At 36.2% G+C, this 21,976-nt stretch overlaps 1 protein-coding gene across 8 annotated transcripts in view; it reads right to left on the bottom strand.

Moving 5' to 3' along the window:
* SS18 (SS18 subunit of BAF chromatin remodeling complex) overlaps nt 1-21,976 on the bottom strand; it is a 38,481-nt gene that overhangs the window by 363 nt on the left and 16,142 nt on the right. Inside the window, exons 6-12 of one of the 8 annotated variants that reach the window (XR_015695654.1) lie at nt 21,515-21,682; nt 20,923-21,027; nt 17,902-17,994; nt 17,104-17,220; nt 13,728-13,861; nt 1,842-1,922; nt 1-1,147 (exon numbers count right to left, since the gene is read on the bottom strand). The exon at nt 1-1,147 is cut by the window's left edge and continues 363 nt beyond it. Coding sequence is in view for 5 of the 8 variants with exons in the window: in XM_087707152.1 (XP_087563278.1) it covers nt 8,963-9,076; nt 13,728-13,861; nt 17,104-17,220; nt 17,902-17,994; nt 20,923-21,027; nt 21,515-21,682 (731 nt within the window). In the remaining 3 variants the exon portion in view is untranslated. The other 7 variants (XR_015695655.1, XR_015695656.1, XM_087707154.1 and 4 more) reach the window with 7 other exon arrangements.

Raw genomic sequence — 21,976 nt, 5'->3', positions numbered from 1 at the left:
CTTCCTACAAAAATGAAAGAGGGAGGAGGGGTTAGACAGAGCCCAAAGTTTTAACTGCTTCATTCTGCTCTTCCAATCTTGAAGATAGTGCCTTAATAGTTATTTCTATGATACTCAGCACAGTAGTAACTGAGCACCTACTGGTTTTCAAAGCTTTTCTGAGTTTGCTTTCATTTCTAATCTGAGCTTTGGCACTTTCTGCTCCCTCTTCTGTGCCTGATCAGCCTAAAAATAAAATATACAGGTTAGATTGAAAAAAAATATTTCAACTCTTTAGATTAATTATATATATGTAGAAGTTTTTTTTCTACCTATCAACTGAATATTGTTCAACTCTCATTCTCCATAAAATCTGTCAAGAAAAATTCTTAGACCATTTTAAAAATATTTTTCTTAATGTCGTATTTGACTCCTCACATTAAGGCATCAAAACACCATATCCTTACTTTAAAATGACTGTCTAGGAAAAGAAAAAAAACATGATTTAGTTTGTTACATTGCTGGCAAAATTGCCAATTTCTTTTACTCTTTTGAGAATCTTTGAATATGTATTACTTGATCTAGATCTCAAAAAACAAAACAAAGCATCACTACTTATCTGATCCTTTGGTCATATCCTTAATATTGACTGATAGATCAATTAGGTTATAAAGAATCTCTAAACAATTTCTTAATGAGAATGGCAAAGAAAGAGTAATTCTTTAAATGGAAGTTTAATAGAGTATTAACCGTAAACAAAATATTATGAAACTGACAAGAGTAAGTAATAATATTATAGTAAACAAGTATTTTTATTATCTAATTATCAGTTAAGTAACTTAACAATATGGTTATCATTGTCTTTTGCAGGAAAAGATGTCCTAATAATTCTTGAAAATTCTTCTCGATTTTATACATTCTTTTGAAATTGTTATATGCTGTCTCACTTTCCATAGAATCCATTTCTATTATTTATTTAACACATACCAGAAATTATGATTAAATATTACAAAGATGCTATAATTACACTTCTCACCTGACTCAAAAATGTAATATAGTGGTTACAGAGAAAACCTAGGGAGATCTCAGATCAAATTCCCACTCAGCCATGAAATCCCTGGGATGATTTTGGACTAATTACTCTTAGCCTGGCCTATTTGTTGCGCTGCTGTGAGAATAAAAATAATCTCTTAAAGAAATAAGATACAATCAATCTGGTCCAAGTCAATAAATATCCATTAAAAATTGGTTTTAAATGGTAGGATGAGATAGTTGGAATGGAGGCAGGGAGGGGGTAGTACCGTCTGCAAAACAGAATTTCTGCTTTAAGTTTTTAGATTCTGCACCTATCAGTTTTCCAATAGTAGTTTCATGTAGTAACAAACCAAAACTATATGAAATTATTATATGAATATTCTTGAAAAATAATTTGATGGATATTTATTTAATTCCAAAACAAATGTTAATTGTATCAAAATATGAGGGGTTGAAATCTCCCCCACCGATGAAAAAGCATGTACATAACAGTAGTTAGTAGCAGATTACTCCACCCATCACTATTTATTAAAGAGAATCTGAATCTGAATACTTGAAACTAACAACTGCACTAATGCATTTTACATTAGTGGGCTGCATCAAGAAATCCTAACTTTTGGTGCCAAGGGGGTAATTAATATTAGAATATGTTTGCAAAATGATTGCGTTTATGTAGGAGTGAAGACTAAGTACCAGCTTGTATAGATTAAAACAGGCACCTGTTGTGTAGGTGGTGACAAAGGAAATATAGAAAAAAATGTAATTATTGAAAGATTTTTTATTTATTTCAAAAGGTAGTCATAGTATGCTCTGAAATTTGAACTTACCTTCAGTGCTTTTCATGAAAATGTATTTTACAGAATCCACTTCATAAGGTTTCAGCACTACTTTTTTTCTTCAAAAAAAATCTGCAAAAAATGTCAATCTGCACATTGAAAAGCTTTTAGCAATATAAATATACTGTTTTATTTTATAAGTGGAGAAGAGGTATATAAGCATTCTCAGCAGGTTTACAGCTGAACACATGCACCATAGAAAACTTTTTTAAAAAATTAAACTTATCTAAGTATAAAATACAAATAAAAATGAAAATACTGGGAAAATGTAAAAGGAAAGTAGTTGAGGTTGCAATGTTATTTTATTCCAAAATAACTAAAAAAGTAGGAAGTCGATGCTTTTCTTTCTTTTTTTCCCTTGCTATAAAAAAACTTATAAGACTTTGTTTCATCAGAAGTGAATCTCATTACATTAAAGAGAACAATGTCACTATAGTAAGTTTGTGTGTGCGTGCACACACACAAATAAAGATTAAGAAAAATTTTGGAAAATACAAAATCCAGATGCCCCTTTCTTGCCCTCTATCATTTATCACTATATCATGTATGTATAAACATCTGGCATTACTGGATATACAGTAGATTTAAGTTACAGATAAATGTGTAAGTGTAGTGATCATACATCTAGGTTACAGTTTTGTTTTTTCAAGGCAAACCAAGAAAGGAGGATGCTTTAAATTATGATTTTGTGAATTACATTGATAGCCTTTGAAATGAGCATTAATTATCTACACTGTCCATATGTGATTTTTGTATTTGGTCCTTTGTTATGCCTTCCCTGCCTTTCATTGTCTCACACCAGTTGAAATACAGAATGCACGTGTTAGGGCTGTGGATCATTCTTGCTTAATACTTTGAAATATTAAACAGACTGATAGTACAACATAAATAAAACAAAAAGAACTCCGTAACCTAACAAAGCAGCAATTATTTATCATTATATATAATGCAAAATTGTTTTGTATAGAATACCAAACCATTGTCTTGTTAGGAAAGAGACACATCCTATCTGAAATTTAGATAGTTACAAGTTTTCCAACCTCAAATATTCTGAAGCCTGCAAAATCTAAATTCTGCTGTGGCTTCAAGGAATCCTAACCCTAAAGGCTAAATTCTGACAAAGGTCAAGCTAAAAAAATGTAAAATAATTCATGAATTAAGATGTTGTGTGTCAACTCAGACATGACGTTACTGCTTTCATGCTTGCACAGCATATTAAATCCTATTGGAACAATTTCTTAGAATCCTATTCAATTGGTGTACACCATATCTACTACTTTAAAAGCAAGGAAATTAATGTGACAATAAGCCCTTCTGACACCAAAACATTTATTCTGTTTTTTTCTTCATCTGCAAGAGACTTCCACACTATGGTGGCTATATTCATTTTATTCTTATTTTAGAAATAGCCCATTCATGATTGAAAGCAGAGCTGCAGTAAAATTGTTCATTGAAATAAAAGCTAGCACTGTGAACTTGCATGGAGACAGATAATGGAAACCAGACAGCTATTATTCTTTAGCATGTGAAGGGAATGGTGTAAAAGGATTAAGTATTCAGATACAATAAGTTCTATTGTTTATAGAGCATAGTTATGATGGCAGGCTCAGTTGATCAATATATAGAATACCAGTTGGAACAGATCTTGAAAGTCCAGTCTCTGCCCAAGTGGGAATCCCTACAACAGAGGTGTCAAACTCAAGGATCTGGCCCATGGGGTGCTTAAATCTGGTCCTTGAGGCCAGTTTGGAAATATCAAAAGACCAGCCCATGGTGCCTTTGCCGGCCAAATTGGGCCACAGGACGGCCCATTTTCGGTTTCCCTGGCCTCCAGCAGTACTCTGCCAGCCAAAAACCCATTTTGGCCAGCAGGGTGCTGTAGGAGTCATCCGTCCCATCTCCTCCCACTGGCCTGCAGAAAACTACAATGCTGATCCAGCCCTCAAAGTAATCCAGTTTGACACCCCTGCCCTACATCATTCTGGACAAACGACTGTCCTTAAAAACTTCAAATGTTGGACCACCCACATTTCCCAAAGGCAAGCTAATTAATTGTTCTGTCAATAAATTTTCCCTAATTCTAGGTTGGATCTCTCTTTCATAAATTTCTATTTGCTACATGTTTTGCCATCACATGCTTTGGAGAATAGTTATCCCCCTCTTCTTAACGACAGCCTGTTAAATATTGGAAGACTGCTATCATGTCATCCCTAGTCCTTCTCATTAGATTAGATATATCCTGTTCCTGCAACCATTCATCAAGTTTCAACCTCCAGCCCCAAATCATCTGTTGCTCTTCACTCTTTCCAGTCTTTAATACTTAATCATTGTAATTTGTGCGCTAATGAAAATGAATCTATCATATCTCCAGTTGCTTTGGTCCTTCATTTAAAATGACAATTCCCCCATACTACCCCCCCCGTACAAAAAAAATAGCAATAGCACTTAGACTTATATACCGCTTCACAGTGCTTTACAGTCCTCTCTAAGTGGTTTACAGAGTAAGCACATTGCCCCAATAATCTGGGTCTTCATTTTGAAGGATGGAAGGCTGAGTCAACCTTGAGCCAGTGCGACTCAAACTGCTAGCAGCTGGCAATCAGCAGCAGTAGCCTACAGTACTGCATTCTAACCACTGCGTCACCCCGGCTCAATGCTATCGGTACAAGTGCTTCTATTCATATTAAGAATTTTGTTATGCAAAACACCAGGCTAAGAAATTGTAGAGTGTATGTAGGGAATGAGAAAACCAGACTGGATATATACTGTTTGAGATAGACTGCTGGCCCAAAATGTAATGCACAAAAATGGACACTTCCAATATTCTAGTATATTTGGATCTCTGTTCATGAAAACAAATATTACATTTTAATTGTAAAAATAAAAACAGGCCAAGAGCCACATCAACTGCATAAATCTTTAGAAACAAATGCATCTCCCTCCAATTATTTTTCTTTTCCATTAAATATTAAATGCCCTAATAAGTCCTTTCTTCTAATTTTCACCAAAGTTAATAGTAAAAAGACATTGTCTGGATTTCTGAATCCAGAACAAAGGAATAAGTCAAATGCTCTATATTATAAACTAAAGAATGTGAATTGGATATATATCATGAATATACTGAATTCATAAAAGAATTTGGGCTTAAGATTAAAATGTCCATAGCCTAATAATCAAGGAAATGTTGAAAATTGTTTAAAAGAATTTACAAGGAAATTAACACAGCAAAATATTTTGAAGGATCTGAACATATTAATTTCATTCAAGACAGTTTAGATGATACTTATCAGCCTTTTATGTGGTTAATAAATCATGTCTATTTTTTACAATTGGAATTTGTTATTTTCTTGGTACCAAAATCTGAAGTTGTTTGAAATGAAAATTATTTATTAATATACTAATGTAGTAATTTTGAATTAATTCCAAGAATTAGTTTTGTAATAATGGTCAAGTGATTTAAATCTTCAAGAGTATTTGTTTTGTCCAAGAACATACATATGGGCATACATGCATGGCATTAATTGCTATAATGCCCTGAATCCTAACCATACATTTTCCTTTCTTATTCTTAACAAATAAGAATATTTTTTTGGCTGGGAAAACGATTAGTCTCTTTCATTTTTTTTCTTTTGCGTTGTTTCTTATTTCTGATTGCATCTAACTAGAATGACTTAATTTAGGTAAGATGTTGATGCTGAATTCCCATTTATAGGGGGATAGCCACTTGTATCACACAAACTTTATATTACACTTTGTTTAGGTTACAAATTAAATTAAAACAGAAAATAAAATGCAGCTACCTCTTAAGTTATTTTAACCTAGCAAAATAAGGTAATGTTTGTAACCAATTAAACACTTTTATAACAACAGGACTGTTATAAAACAATTAAATCTTGAAAATGCATTATTCCCTAGGAGAGAAAACCCAGAGGAAATTCTGCTTATTAAAACTGAAATTTTAAGACAACAAAAGATGGTCTAGAAAGAAAAATTATTTCCTAATGTCAATTAAGTATATTCTAAACAAAAAGCCATATCTATAACAGATTGAATTCAACACATTTTTCTCAACTCATTTATCTAATTCAGTCACCTTGATTATAGCTTTACAGATCATGATTCTCAGAGATAATTGTGATAAAACTTCTAAAATAAAAATATAATTTAGTTATCCTATACAAAACTAAAAATAAAATATAAATCCATTATAAATTTAAATAGTAAATTTAAAAGAGAAATTAGGATATTAAATCACAAATAATTTATTCTTCTGTTAAGAATTGATGCAATACAATTTTAAACAGCAATGAAGTACACAGTGGTGGGAAATTGGCACTGAATCTATAAGCATGTTATTCTATTCTATTTAGGATTATGGAGGAATGTATTTTTATGTCTTAATTCAGGTACTTCCTGCTATTTTCCTATCAAAATATACCAATACACAACTGATTTTATTAGCAAATTTTCAAATATCTGTCTGAATATAGGTATGCTTCTGCAACACAAAATTCAGTAATGCGCCTCAAATAGAATAGGAGGGTTTCCCTGATGAATCTGTTTGCTCTGGATGGCAAATTTCTCTAATGTGGGATTGTTCAGAATTTATAGTTTATCAGGAAACTGACATTTAAAAAAAAATTAAATTTTACTTTTGGTCTCATAATAACCAATACAAACATGGACATATACACAATTGTATTCTCTCTTAAAGATATTCACTCTTGAATGAGAAAGTTTAGACAAGTTTTACAAAAGCTGCTATACTATCTTTGTTACATAGTAATTATTGTACTACAAGTTAAATATACTTGTGAAATAAAATACATGTTAACCTATCTATAATTTTATAAATACTTTGTAAATTTAAGTCAGGCTAAATGAATACTTTTTCAAAGTCATTGCTACTGCAATCAAAAAAAGATCACAGTTCTTATTTATTTGAAACCATTACAAGGCCATTAAAAATTCATATTGTTTTGTCTTACTGGAAGAAAAGGTAAAATGAACTGCCATGGTACAACCATTTTACAGGTTTCCACCAAGTAAATTAAAATTACTTTATATGACGGGTAATATGTTCCATGATAATTCCATCATTTCAGTAGTTGGGATACAGAGTCTTCATATCAGGATCTGTCAAAAACATGGTTGGCTTCTCATCCGACACCGAGGCCAGCATACACACCCACAAATTCCTCATATTGCAGTTTGTATTTCTCCTCTACTTGGGTTTCCGACCTTACCAGTTTGTAGTGTACTACCTTGCATATTCCACATGAAAAAAACATAATATATAAAATATTGCTGCTGTAAAAATTTTCCCTTTACTCTTACAAAAAAATCTCTGGAAAAATACTAAATTCCCTTAACCTTCATAAACATACAGTACTGCTCACATACTTCAGTCTGCAACTGTTTGATATACAGTTCTAAGCTCATTGCAAATTGTTTGTGAGTGTATTTTCTGTCCAATATTGCCATCTAGAGTACAGATGTATATTTTTCCATAAGGATAATTACATTTGTTTATAATTAGCTGAGAAAAGCTAACCTAGATAGGCAATATACTCCAATACAGCCATTTATTAACAAGGCGAGGTTGTCATTTTCTTTCTAAAATTAGAAGCAATTGAAGATTTTCTTCAAAAGATGTTGACAATGCCAAAGAGACGATGAGGCTGCTAACAGATACTGCTTATTAAAATTATGTTTTCACTGCTGGTAATTTCCATACTGCCCCTATAAATAAATTGAAAAAGGAGGATAGTTAAGTAAAGGGCAAAAAACTAAAACACATACATTCTTAGCACTGATTTCTTTTAAAGTAGGATTATTTCTTATTTCAAGTGTGAAGAAAGAATTCAGCAATATATTGGTATTTCAAGTGTGAAGAAAGAATTCAGCAATATATTGGTATTTGATTTCAGTGACAACTATTCAAAAACAATTTCATAATTCCATTGTTTAGTTTTTTAGTTCCTAGAAATGTCTTTTAAAACATATCTTGAATATGTTGAATATATTGAATATAAAAAAATATTTTTTTTAAAGCAAAATATGGTTTCCAAAACAGCTTTTTAGAAATCATTGTAAATACAAAATACCGTGTTTTGGAGTATAAGACGCACCTTTTTACCTTTTTCACCCAGTGAAAAACTGGGTGCATCTTATACTCCAAATGTAGTCCCACCCCACTGGTCTGCGTGTCGGATATTTGGGTGGTTCCAGACAGCGGGGATCCTCATTTCCACATGGAGCCTGACTCCTGAAGTGGCCCAGGTAATTCCATTAAAAGCCTTTTGAAGGCACCCTCAGGAGCTGCCACATGCTTGCCGCCCCTCTGACATCCGCTGAGCCTCCTCTCACAGCAGATGTGCCATCTGTTTTCCCTTGGCCAGATCTGCCACCTGAAATGTGAGGATCATGGAGGAAAGAGCTTTCAGATGGCAGCACCTTCCGCACGGACCGTTTTTGGAATCGGGGGGATCCACCGCCTGAAAATGCTTTCTTCCACGATCCTCACGGGTGTCGGAAGGGCAGTAAGGGCTTGGCGGCTCCTGAGGGGGGGGTTGAGCCTTCTCTGCTTGCAACGTCATCACCCTGAGGGCATCGCTTGCAGTCACTTCCCGCAGCTCAGGAGGCTTAGCTCAGGAGTTCAAAGAAGGCTTTGAATCACTGTACTTCTACCCGAAAATCCTGTTACAGCGATCTCTGCAGCGCCCACTTCACCTGCCCCTTCTTGGGCAGTTCCAGGCGGCAAGAGATCGCAGTAACAGCATTTTGGGGTGGCAGCGAAGCAATCTCATGAGCTTGATTGTATTCCCATTCCAGGTTTTTAACTTCCCAATCTGTTCCTCCTCTCTTCCTCCACCCCCACCTCCAATCTGCCCGGATCTGTCATGCAGCAAAAAGATATGGTAGCTGGGGAGCCTGGCACCTGCTTTTGCACTGAGACTAAGGACACGGGGTTGCAAAGAGGGCTGTGAACAAGCGTGGTTGTTCAAAGAGGCAGCCTTGCCAGGTCGTCTTCTTTGGGCTTCCTTTTTGTGGCTCAGGGACAACCATGAATCATTAATCCATATGAAAGGGATCCCCACCCCCTTCTTGCCCTATGGGCTGTTCCCAGTTGAGTGCAGCAATGGCGGTTCATCAGCCTCCACATGTCTTTCTCTCTTCACTGAAGAGAAGAAGCAAGCCGACTGCTGCTCTTGGGCCAAGCAGCTCTGTGTCAGAGGGGAAAAAAATAAAGCGCAGAGAGATATGTTTAGTCCTGCCCTGCCCTGAGGGGCAAAGAAAAGTGGATTTAAGATCGATGAAAGCCTTATCCTTTAGGATGATCAAACCCCCACACATCGCGTTTTTGCCCTCCCCGACCCCCAGAAGCACTTTGCAGGCCTCCCAAACTCTCTGCATGCCTCAGTTTTCAGCGGGTTTCGGAGGCCTGCAGAGTGCTCCGGGGGGGGGGGGGGGGGAGGTCAATTTTTTTTAATAAAAAAAAATTATCTCTTCAAAATCTTGGTGCGTCTTATACTCCAAAAAATATGGTACATTGTACTCTGTGTCTGCTTTTTAATTTTAGTATGTAAGTATAACTTTGTTCAAAGATAGATTTTTACCTCTGCCAAATCACATATTTACAAATGTCATGGTAATTTTAAAATACAAGAAGTTGGAACTGTCTTCAGGTAAAATAAATAGCATAAACAATATTAGATTATGCCACCATTATATACAGCCCATTATTACCAACACACTATTCTCTTGGTACAGGAATATTTTTTAGCATCAGTTTATATACTACTAATATTCTTACTGTCCATTTGTAACCTTAAATTGGGCAAAACTGGAAGGTATAGGGCAGTAACTATGAACCAAGCAATCTAAATGGACCAATTTACAGAATGCTGGGACCCATGATCCTCCTATAATGAAATCTTGAGAAGTTGTGGACACTTCAACACTACTGTCTTTTCCAACTACATTTCTGAGAAAACTATAAGTTGCATGGTGTAGGGGAAGATGGGAGGAGCTTTCTTTCTTGCCTTCTGCAATAAGCTGGCAGCAAGGCCAATAAGTGACCCATGATTGGTTGCTTTGGAACTCGGATGCTGGCTTGTGAGGTAGACTGGCTGTCACTGTTCCCTCTAAGGTGCGCGTGTGCGGCAGTTTCTAACTGCCGCGCAGAGATTTCTACCAAAGCAAACGTGGGGAAGTCCTTTGCAGGCGGCTAGAACTGGCCTCCCGCAAAGGACCTCCCCAGTCTTGTTTTGATGAGCCGCCAGTCCTCTTGCTTCTTCTCCTTCACCAGCAAAGCTCCCGCTGGCTTCCCGGCCCATGGCTTTGGTGCCTCTCCCTCCACGCGGAGCACCTGAGCTGGCTCCCGCGTTATCCCTCCCCCTTCCTCCTCTGCCGTGCTTTTGAGGCCGCGGGAGCTAGTAGGAAAGCGGCGGAGGTGGAGGCTGCGGCAGGGGTAACCCAGAGCCCAGCTGAGGTGCTCCGAGTGGAGTCAGCTGGGCTCTGGGTTACCCCTGCCGTCGCCTCCACCTCCGCCGCTTTCCTACTAGCTCCCGCGGCCTCAAAAGCACGGCAGAGGAGGAAGGGGGAGGGATAACGCGGGAGCCAGCTCAGGTGCTCTGCGTGGAGAGAGAGATGCCACTGCCACGGGCGGGGAAGCCAGCGGGAGCTTTGCTGGTGAAGGAGAAGAAGCAAGAGGACTGGCGACTTTGAAATGCAACCCCCTGGTCCCGCCGGCCGCGGATTTGATTCGGCGTAAGTGGGGGCTGAACACATGCTGAGCCGACTTTGCGCAGTGAGGTGGAGTAATTCAACCCCCCCCAAAGAACGTGTGTGTGTGTGTGTGTGTGTGTGTGAGAGAGAGAGAGAGAGAGAGAGAGAGAGAGGGAGGGAGGGAGGGAGGGAGGGAGGGAGGGGGAGAGAGAGAGAGAGAGAGAGAGAGAGAGAGAGAGAGAGAGAGAGAGAGAGAGAGAGAGAGAGAGAGAGAGAGAGAGAGAATTGGATCAAAATTGGTGGCCAAAGGAGTGGAGGGAGGGAGGGAGGGAGGGAGGGAAGGAAGGAAGGAAGGGAGGGAGGAAGGAAGCCCTGCCCCCTGTGAAAAAAACTGAAGATGGAGCAGTGAATGAATAAACCATAAAAGCAACAAACAGTTAATGCGTAAGTAAGCTGAGGAGCAAGTTCTCAACTAAGGAAGCAATATAAGAAAGAAATATAAAAAGCTCAATATGCCAAAACACTTATTTTAGTCTTCATTTAATTACTTGTATTGTAGTCTGATGTAACGTCTTTTTAAAGTTAACGTTAGTTAGAAAATATAGGGTACAAAACTTAAATAATAAAAAAATTGTACATTCATTTTGAAAAATAAATGCAATACTTGATTAATTTCATATCTTTATTTAAAATAGTTTTGGCATGGCATATGATTTTATTGACTCAGTTGGAAATGATGTGGATGTTGTATCTGATTCTGAGGTATATATATTCTTAAGTAACATAACATATAGCATATTGTCCAAACTTGCTAGACTATTTAATTGATCTTACTACTTTAAAGGGGGAGAGTTTCATGATAAATTATTTTATTACATTTATGTTGCATTTATATATTATATTTATTACATTTATATTCCACATAATATATTTGTATTGTTATTTTAGTGTATATTGTCAATTTCGATAGATATTATATTGATATATCAATACTGATTTTAATCATACTAAATAACAATTACTGCTATTATTTATCAGCATTACATATTTACAGTTTTTAATATCGAGTTAGTCGTATTTTAGAATAATAGTGTTATCTTTTAATAGGATAATTGGCAAAATCTAATTCACATGTGATGGGTTGCATTCCAAAGGAATGTGAGAGGACAGGTTGCCTGCAAAATGCCAGGACCCAGGACCCTGTTGGTGCCATGTCTCTCTCTAGCCAGTCTAACAATCTAAAAGCTGAGCAGAGAGCCTTTTTTTTCCAGGGTGAGGGGAAAAGTATAGTGTTTGAGTGGCACTTTTCATGTCTGGCATTCATCAGGCTGAAACCTCGCTCGCAATTGGCGCTTGACGCTTGGAAGGTTGCGCAAATGTCCAGCAGACGCGACAGCAGTTCAAACTGTGGCTCTCTTAGGTGCTCAGGCATGAAACTGTGCAGCTCACACACTATACTTTTCCGCTCACACTGAAAAAAAATTAGAGGGAACATTGCTGGCTGTGGGTGATAGTTGATGGCTGAGCTCTTTTTCTCTCTGGAAAGAGGGGGCCTTTGGGGACATGTCAGGATGAGGAGCAGGATTGCAGTTTTCCCTGCAGTCCAGACTCTTTTTGTTCCTCCTCCCCTCAACAAAGTGGCAGGCAGGTCCACGGGTCAATCAAGGAGGAGTGATTTCTGATACTCTCTACCAAATTTCCATAAATAACATTAATAAGTAACATAAATTGGAAATTGATTCCGCGCCCACTGTTTTTTTGTCCATTCATGGTAATTTTGTTTCTCTGTTTAGATAAGGAATTATCTCTGAAAGGATAACCCACTGGGCCAGGGGTACAATTATCTAGAAATGATATGCAGAAAAAGAAAACAGCTGAAATCCACCTCTTGTATCTTTTTAATTTCTGATCTGGAAAGACTGAAAGACAAAAGATAATTTTTGGATAAAACGAACATTTGTATTTATTTTATTATTTTGTTTTTGTATTACTCTGGTCCTTCAGGAGCCAAGAAGAATGATAAAAAGTATTATGGGTCAGAAATATTCAATATAAACTATTAGATAAAATATTTTTAAAGAAACAATAGCAATCAGAGAAAGTACAATTAAAACAGTTTTTAAAATATTATGGTGAGTTGTAAATATAATTTGATTGTGCCAGTTGGAGTCTCCCTGTAACCCATGCATTTCTCTGTGCTGGTTTGTTTAAAGCTTTACTCCTGCATAAGGGCAACATAGTGGCTCAGTGATTAAGATGCTGGACTTGTTGGCTGGAAAGGTTTGAGACCCGAGATCCACATGACGGGGTGAGCTCCCGTCCTCATGCAGGCATCTTCCAACTTAGCAGTTCGAAGGCATGCAAATACAAGTAAATAAATAAGGCTCTCAAACTCTTGGCATGTGGGCTGGATGCGTCATGCTCTGGCCATGGCCACACCCGGTATAGCAAAGGGAAAAAAGTCCCGATATGTCACATGACACTACTGTGATGCCGCGAGTTTGACACCCCTGATATAAGTAGTGATGGAGCCAGATAGCACTATGAACAATATTTGCTAATACTCAAGTATCTTTCCTTTAGGCCCATTACAATTCATCAACCCATGCAGATGAATAGTAATGCCTATTAGCTCTGAAGACTGATTCTAGTGTTCAGCTAATTACCTGAAAAGTAAAGAGAACTTGCACAATGGTATATGTGTAAAGCTTGATTTTACCTTTTATTTAAAATGGTTTCAGGGGAAATGCTTAAATGTTCATATAGGGTAGCATTTGAATTTGAACAGTAAAATTTTAAACGCACATTCAAAAATATGTACTGTATTTCTCAGACTATAAGGCGCTCCGGACCATAAGACGCACCTAGCTTTTGGGGAGGAAAAGAAGAAGAAAAAATCTGTGTCTGCCTCCCAGCATCTATCTGGTATTCATCTGGCTTGTTTGCATGACCCATTTGCTGCAGCAGTCCATTCACCGCCACCCATTCTAGAACACCTGATCGGCGCCACACCAAACCTCCTCCTCCCCGCCACAATATTCACTGTATAAGACACATATACATTTCCATCCACTTTTTTTTTTTGGGGGGGGGGGGGGGACACCGCACCTTATACTCTTAAAAATATGGTAATTCTAAAAACTGTACCTGGTCATATCCATAAGGCCTTTGTTGTGGAGGCTGGGGAGGGCCAGGCTGCGTAGGTCTATATCCTCCATATTGTTGACCTTGTCCTTGAGGATAATTGGAATACTGAGGTCCTGGAGCACTTTGGGAAGGACCTACAATATTTTGTACAGAAATTCTAGCAATTCAATAATTAAAAACACAACTTTTTATATTTTTATTTCTCTAGATAAGGACCTTCAATTAAAATTTTAATAATTTATACTTTCCCACTTGAGGTCCAAAGTACTCATCTCTCTTGATTTACAAATACAATCAATAGGCTTGCCTTAATGAGGCCAAATTATACACAAATAAGTTTACAGCAAAGTTATCAATACCTTTAAACTATCAGAACAAAGAAAATTGTTTTGTTTTAAGAATCTTATTTTTGCCTTTTTGAAAGAATAGGGATTTAAATGTGTGGAATAATGTAAAAACATTATTTTCAAAATTGTAGTGAAATGTTTTTTTTCTAAAATTGATGGAAAGAAATTAAATATTTTGATGTCTCCCCTAAGACTCTGTGGGATCCAACTTAATTAAAAGGCCTATGAATTATCTAAAAACCATTAAGAAAACTGTCTTGTCTAATCAATATTATTTATGTAGATGCAACTTTACCTCAATTTAATTCAAAGGGGGTGTATTTATATAACACTGTTGTCACAGACTATTCTACTTGTACTATACTTGCAAAAATATTATATATTACTCACATATTCAATATTTTAAGCCAAATATAGCTGTATTGATCTTCCACAGCAGAAAGGGAAACAATAAAACTAGGGAAGAATGGGAATTGAATTGCCAAGGCTACTAGCACTTGCCCAGAATACTTGCATGTTGCCAAGTACAAAAATCTGGAGACAGAATGATAAGTGGAAAACTTGGGCAGAAATATCTAAGAGTTTGATTTACACAAATTACTTCTCCTTGATTATTCCATACTTAACTTCTTCATATTGCATACACCTTTCCTATATCAATAATCCTATACTTAAAACCATTTCTTTAATGACCGAAGTTACAATGGCATGGGAAAAAGTTGAGTTATAACCATTTTTCACATTTACAACTGTTGCAATATCCCTGTGGTCATGTGATCAAAGTTTGGGTGCTTGACAACTGGCATATATTTATGATGGCTGCAGTGTCCTGGGGTCATATGATCACCTTTTGTGATCTTTTGGCAAACAAAATCAATGGGGAAACCAGATACACTTAACAACCATATTAATAACTTAACGAATTCAGTAAATTCACTAAATAACTGTGGCAAGAAAGGTCATAAAATGGGGCAAAAGCCACTTAACTTTCTTGCTTAGCAAAGGAAATTTTTGCCTCAATTGTGGTTGTAAGCCAAGAACTACTTGTATTCCAGAAAAGCATTTCAAGATTTTAAAAGTTGTACCAAGAAAAAGCGCAATCATTAAGATTTGCATGTTGCATATTATTGGGATTCATTTTGAGACATTAGGAGGCAGTAGTGATAGCAATGTGCCAGAATTGGATGATGAAACACTAACTTGGACTCCCACGTTCCCACTCCCCCCTTCAACAATAACAAAGAAATCAGAAATATTGAAATTATTCAGAATTCTCTCTTATACGTGCATTCCAGGACAATGCTTAGTTTAATCTATGGTTAGTGAACGTGCCACTGATTTCCCTTTGATACAAACTTGACACAGTAATTATTTAGTTAACAGTCTCAAGTACAGATTTAACAGATTTCCTGAAACTTAAAAAAAAATATTTCCCATGTAGCCACCATGGAATAAAAGAGGGAAGGGAGGCATACCTTTTATTTAAAACTGAAACAACTATACTGCTTGGTGAAGGCAATCCCAGTTGTTGTCTTAACCCCAATGCACACCCAGTTAATTAAGTGAGAAGTGACAGGAGCCCCAAGTAAGAAATGTGAGATGCTGCTGAGGGCGGAAGTCAGGAAAGAAGCTGAAGCAAGTCATGTGTGAATTGTGTGAAAATAGGGAAAGTTTTGGGAGCCCTAGTGCAGACCACGAATGCGGGAAGGCTGGCTGTACAGATGGCACACTGCAAGTAAAAGGTAGCCATAGATGGTGGGAGTGCAGCAAGGTTGGGGAGGGGGGGGAGGGGTTGGCATACATACAGAAGGCCGGGGTGAATTGTGTGAATGAAGGAAGGCTATGGGGTGAACAGTGTGAATGCAGAAAACTGGGATGTGTGTGTATGTGAAGGATGTAATTTAGCTGACTTTTCTTGTGGGAAGCCAACAGGAAAGGTTTCAAATGGTGATCACATGACATTGCAACCAACCTAAAGTGCAAGCTGGTTGCCAAGTGTCTAAATCATGATCACATGACCACAGGGAACTGCAATTATGATTCAGGCCCTTCAGCAGTTCAAGAAACAATCGTAAGTTCACTTGTTCACAATTTTGAATGGTCACTGAAAGAGTAGTCGGTAAGTATGACTACGTGCTTAGCTTGGTTTATTATTCTTACAATATATTTCTTTGGTATTTGTTAAAAATAAGAATACAATCTAGTTAGAAAATAATTACATGTACTCTTTGAATTTACTTTAAGTGGATTCTAAATTTTGTTCTAGTGAGTGTTTGTTCTACTTCTGTCCTTTGCACTAAATCCTTCCTCCCTTCTATCTTGGTGGTACACCCACCCCACCCCACCCAGGTAAAGAATGAATCTTGTGCTTCCATTCTAGAATAGTGAGTCATAAGACAGCCAACATTGACACATTCTAAACTGCGTTGAGTAAACAAATTTATGAGTATCAATAAATTTGTTCACCAAACAAATGATGAGAATCTGGACAAATTTTTTGCATCAAAATGCACTGAGTGCCAAATTTAATTAGTTTCAAAACAGTTGAGTACCAAGGTACCATTGTATAAGGATATCTTGTATTGTTGCATTTATTGTTCTAAAAGAAAAGATTTCAGAGAGCTTTTAATTCTTTTCAAATTTTTAAATTCCTCTTCATCAAAATATGAAAAAGTTAGGAGAGAATGGGGGGAGGGAATTCCAATCTTCCCATTTTCTCCCCTGGAGTTTCACATTTATATCCTCAATTCAAGGAAACTGTTTTTTATATTTTTCATATTCCTCATTAGAACTCTATTTTGCATACACGCAGAAATGTTTTACTATTTTACATATATATATATAGGTTATTGGTAAATTGACATTTAAAGGACAAAACAAAACTATGGAATCTAACTAAACCACTGGTACTACTGCATGTGTTTGCATATGTCTTTCATTAACACAGGGAATTAAGAGGATAAACAAAGGTTGACGAAAGCTGTGCTTGATATTTAAGATTCCCTACACAAGTGTATCCTCTTGCTTACCATAACCTTGCTGTTGTCCAGGATAACCCTGCTGACCTGGGTATTGTTGCTGTTGATAGCCTGGTTGTTGAGGTGGGGCTTGGTATGCATCTTGCTGTTGGCCATACTGAGCATTACCTGAAATAGGAAATGAAACAAAAACAGTTAAATGCTGTTTCTTCTGCATGCATGGTTTTTTAAAGATGCACAGCAAACACCACAAAAAACAAAATGAAAATGCAGATTTATATCAAAAACTAAGAAAACAAAGAAAACAAACCAAAACAGAAGATATTCAGCCAAGCTGCAGTTAAAGCCAAATTTGCAAGGCTAAACTGCAGTATTTTCACATCTCTGCCAAACGAGTATTACTTTTACTGGAACGTGATGTCATGACTTGATAAGGCCATGACTATGCTAAACAAACAAAAAAAGACAAAATTAAAGACAGCTACAGAGCACAAACTAGCTACACAAATCAGCAAGCTGTTTCCTAGTGGCACTATATTTGTATGTGTACATACACACAAAATATAAACTTGACCAATGAGTTTATGTTCAAATAAAAATATTATTGAAAAAACAACTAATAGTGTTATAATTTTACTGCTGTTAGAATGACAAACTTAAAATTGTAAGTTTAGATATTTGCAAGAAAGTAGTTCCCTGCAATTCTTAACAGCCAGCAACTAAAACACTACAAGAGCTTTGCATGGGCAGGAAACAAGTTAATGTTGTGCAAGAAATGTTTGCTCTTTTGTGGAAGGAGAGAGGAAAATGAATGTATGTGCGCATGTGTGTGTGAAGGTATATAGATACCTCCTTCGTAGTAATGTTGTGAGGAATCCTCATAAGGCCTATCGTAGCCTTGTTCAGGATACGACGGTTGCTGATAACCGTAATCACTATGACCTACATCAATTCGACAAGAGACAGGAAGAAACGTTAATGGCCTCTGAGTGAATACCCTATGAATATTTCATTTTACTGAAAAATTAGTGTCAGCTGGAAATACATGAAAAAAAAAACCTTCAAATTAAATTAGAAGGATTCACCAATAGGACAGGATTTCCTTTCTTACTGAATGAACATGTGACAGGAGGGAAAAAAATCAGCTAATGAAGTAGTTTTAGTAACATCACAGCAAGGAATGGTCTTACAGCTTCTGGTAAAAGGGTAAAAAAATTGTTTTTTTATGAGATCATTTATGCTTTACACATGTAAAGAATTATTTAATTACAATGAACAAAGAATTAAATTACCATACTTTGCTGAACACCTGTTCTACTTATCTTCAATTTTAAAAAAGTATGCTATTAAAAGCAATGTGAACTATAATATATGTTCAATAAACTTTTCAATAACCTTTATATGATTTTACATGACATATTTGTTAAAATACCTTGTTTCCCCAAAAATAAGCCCTCCCTGGATAATAAGCCCAATCGAATAAGCCCTCCCTAAAAATAAGCCCTCCCTAAAAATATTGCAACGCAGCTATGAGGTGACCACGCTCCCCACCTCCTGCACCTCAAAAATAATAAGACCTTCCCAAAAATAAGGCCAAGTGTTTGTCTTATTTTCTGGGAAACCTGGTACTAATAAATTATCTAAAATCTAATTAAAAAAGAAAAAAGAAAAAAGAGGCTCTCCTATACATACAAACATTACCAGTAAATGCTACATTCTACCAATAGGATCTGCTTTGACATTTTCACTCACATCAAGATACCTGCCTATAAGAATCTAGTTCATATGCACTATTGAAACCAATAATGGCTTTGGAAATAAAAAACATTTCTTTAAAGCCTGTGTTAAAGTAGTTTGTTTTTTATTCTTTTGTGATGGGCATCAGCTATACAGCAATTTATTTTTGCTTTGTTTTGCAGTGTATCTTCTCTACAGCTTCTCAAAGGTTATAAACAACATTTTATACTCATACATTTATGTGTTGTACCTATTTCAAATATAACACAGTTCGCAAGTGCAAAAAGTATGCCCCAGAGAGTGCCTAAAGCTTGCCAACATTCCTTTTATAGTTCCCAAACTCTCCCAGATTGAGTGGCACTCTAAATGTGGGACTTAATTTACATTTCAAGGGCTTTGAGAGTAAAAATGGCTGCCTTAACTGATGTAGATCCTTAAAGTAGCCATTTTGTCTCTTAAAATCCCCAACCCTGCCTTAAACACCCCAGTCCCTTCTTCCTTTTGGAATTAGACCTTGACAAAGTTTGTTGTGACCTCTTGAGATGACACAAGTTGTGTAACCTTGCCTCAACTTACCTAGTTGCAAATAAAATTTAGGATACTTTTTACAATTATTTAAGCAACATCTTAAATAGATGGTTAAACTTTTGTTGTTACATTTTACTTTGTACAGTCAGACAGAATCCACTGTGACTTTTAAAAATTATTAGCAAGAATTTAAAGATATTTTCTATGCAACTTATCTTACCGTAATCTTACATAGCACAAAACAGAGTCTACATTTATCCAACAAAAGATGTTCAAAACTGATTTCATGATATACAAATTAAGTAAAAAGTAAGCATGGGGAATCACCAGTAGTAAGTATATTGTTTAAAACTTAACAAAAACAATTCGGGAATTTTTTTCCCCAGAAAGTAAAATTAATTTCAAACAAATATTTGCAATAAATAAGAATTACATTGAAAAAATAGTTTACTATCCACCATGAATTTTAATACATAAAAAGTGTCATTCTATCTCTTACAACTGCAACCCATATCTATTCAGTTTGTAATTAATCATACTATTTAAATATATAAATTAAAAATCTGAATTCTTAAGTAAAATTCATATATTTTCAGGATATACAACGAATCAGCTGTGCTGTAATGCTTTTCAGGTAATAGATTTCAAAAACTCTATGTAATTTCCAGAATCTTAAGAGACAAACTTATATATTTTTCAGAAACAATGTGGTTTACTGGATTAAAGTATTGAATTTGGATTGTGAAATCTAGATAATGAACGAGACTCAGCTACATAAATTTATTATATAATTTAGGGTCATTCATTCTGTCTCAGTCCTATCTACAGGTTAACAAAAAAGGAGGAAGTGCTTTGAACGCTACTTCAGAATGAAAAGTGGAGTTAAACATCTTATAAATAAATAAATAAATAAATTTGGTGTAAACAATTGTGCCACTTTTTTAAAAAAATGCAGAAAAAATATACTTTTGAAAAATCATTTCTGCTTTAAGGATTTTAGGATGAAATCTATTTTAGCAGACAAGTTTTTGTTAAATCGTACTTTAAAATAGCAATAGCAATAGCAGTTAGACATATACCGCTTCATAGGGCTTTCAGCCCTCTCTAAGCGGTTTAGAGAGTCAGCATATTGCCCCCAACAATCGGGTCCTCATTTTACCCACCTCGGAAGGATGGAAGGCTGAGTCAACCTTGAGCCGGTGAGATTTGAACAGCCGAACTGCAGAACTGCAGTCAGCTGAAGTAGCCTGCAGTGCTGCACTCTAACCACTGCACCACCTCAGCTCTTTCTATAAGTGAAATACTATTATAAACAGACATATTACATAACCACTATCTGTGGGAGGGAAAAAACTTTAATAGCAAAATGAGGGACTTGTTATAAAAATGGCATTGTTGTACTTGAGTTAAACTACAAATATTTTGAGAAAGCAATAAATTAATATTATTCTTTGGGTTTCCAAACTATGGAACTTGAAAACGTTGATAAATAAAATTATTCTAGTGATTAACAACTAAAACTTTGCTCAACCAGTGGTTTTATATATGTATCACTAATAATGGGCAGGTATATAAAATGGGAAAGTTAACATTATGAGAGATTACCATCAGGGTAATATTGCTGGTTCATGCCTTCTGGAGGACCCTGTCCACCATGACTGTATTGGTCCCCATAATAGTCTTCCTGGCCTGAGTACTGCTGTGGTGGGCCTGAAAAACCACAACCAGTCAATACGTAAATAATTTATTTTTTTATGTTAACACGCTCACTAATTTCTCAGTGTAATTTGAAAACCCTCTCACCTATAGATTTCCCCCACCCATAGCATTGTGTTTCAGAAAGTTTACTTAATGCTTTGTGTTTAATACATGTACGTATTGTAGAGAGCACCTTGACTATATGATATACTAAATGTGAATTTACATTTCACAAAGCATATAGACAATATATATTTAAGCTGCCCTCTGAGACAGAAATACAGATTTCAACATTTATTGGCAAGGTGGTGATTAGTTTAGCCTCAATTTATTTGAAGGGAAATGTAATATGACACATTTGACAATGGCTAGATATCAGGATGCTTATAGCAAGCAAAATTTGCCTCAAATGCTGAGACAAAGGGGGCTTCTATGCCTGAAACAACTGAGAGAAACTGGATGGATAGAGTAAAAAAAGTGTTCAATTTTTAAACCTTACCTTGCTGTGGTGGTCTATATGGAGGAATCTGCCTCTGTCCCATCATATGGTTTCCTTGATTAACTTGGCTTATCATTCCCATTGGTGGCTGTTGTCCCTGATAATGTTGTGCCCCTCCCTGGGGTATATTATACTGTTGAGATGGAGGTTGCTGGTGCATCATTGGACCTACAATGAGAAGAAATATAGCAATGTTTAAGGTTTTTTTTCCCAATTCTGTAATATTAATTTCTCTCAATAGTACCCAATTTATTATGTTTTAAATAGTCCTAAAAATATGCCATAGGATTTCCTGCATGAAAAATGCCCATAATCTACCAATCTATAATATTTTCTCTTAGTAATAAATGAGCCAGTAAAGCTTCTAACAATAACAGATGTAGACTTTTTCTGAGCATTCAGGAACTCTTGCAAAGGATATGCTAGCTTTTTAGGGCACTAATAAGTAAAACTTATTGATAT

Source organism: Thamnophis sirtalis, unplaced genomic scaffold, assembly GCF_051295495.1.
Source record: "Thamnophis sirtalis isolate CommonGarterSnake01/CBP01778 unplaced genomic scaffold, rThaSir2_p1.2 scaffold_2, whole genome shotgun sequence".
In the NCBI taxonomy this organism is placed as follows: domain Eukaryota; kingdom Metazoa; phylum Chordata; class Lepidosauria; order Squamata; family Natricidae; genus Thamnophis; species Thamnophis sirtalis.
Note: the sequence above shows the minus strand (reverse complement) of the source record. Positions and strands in the feature narration are given on the sequence as shown.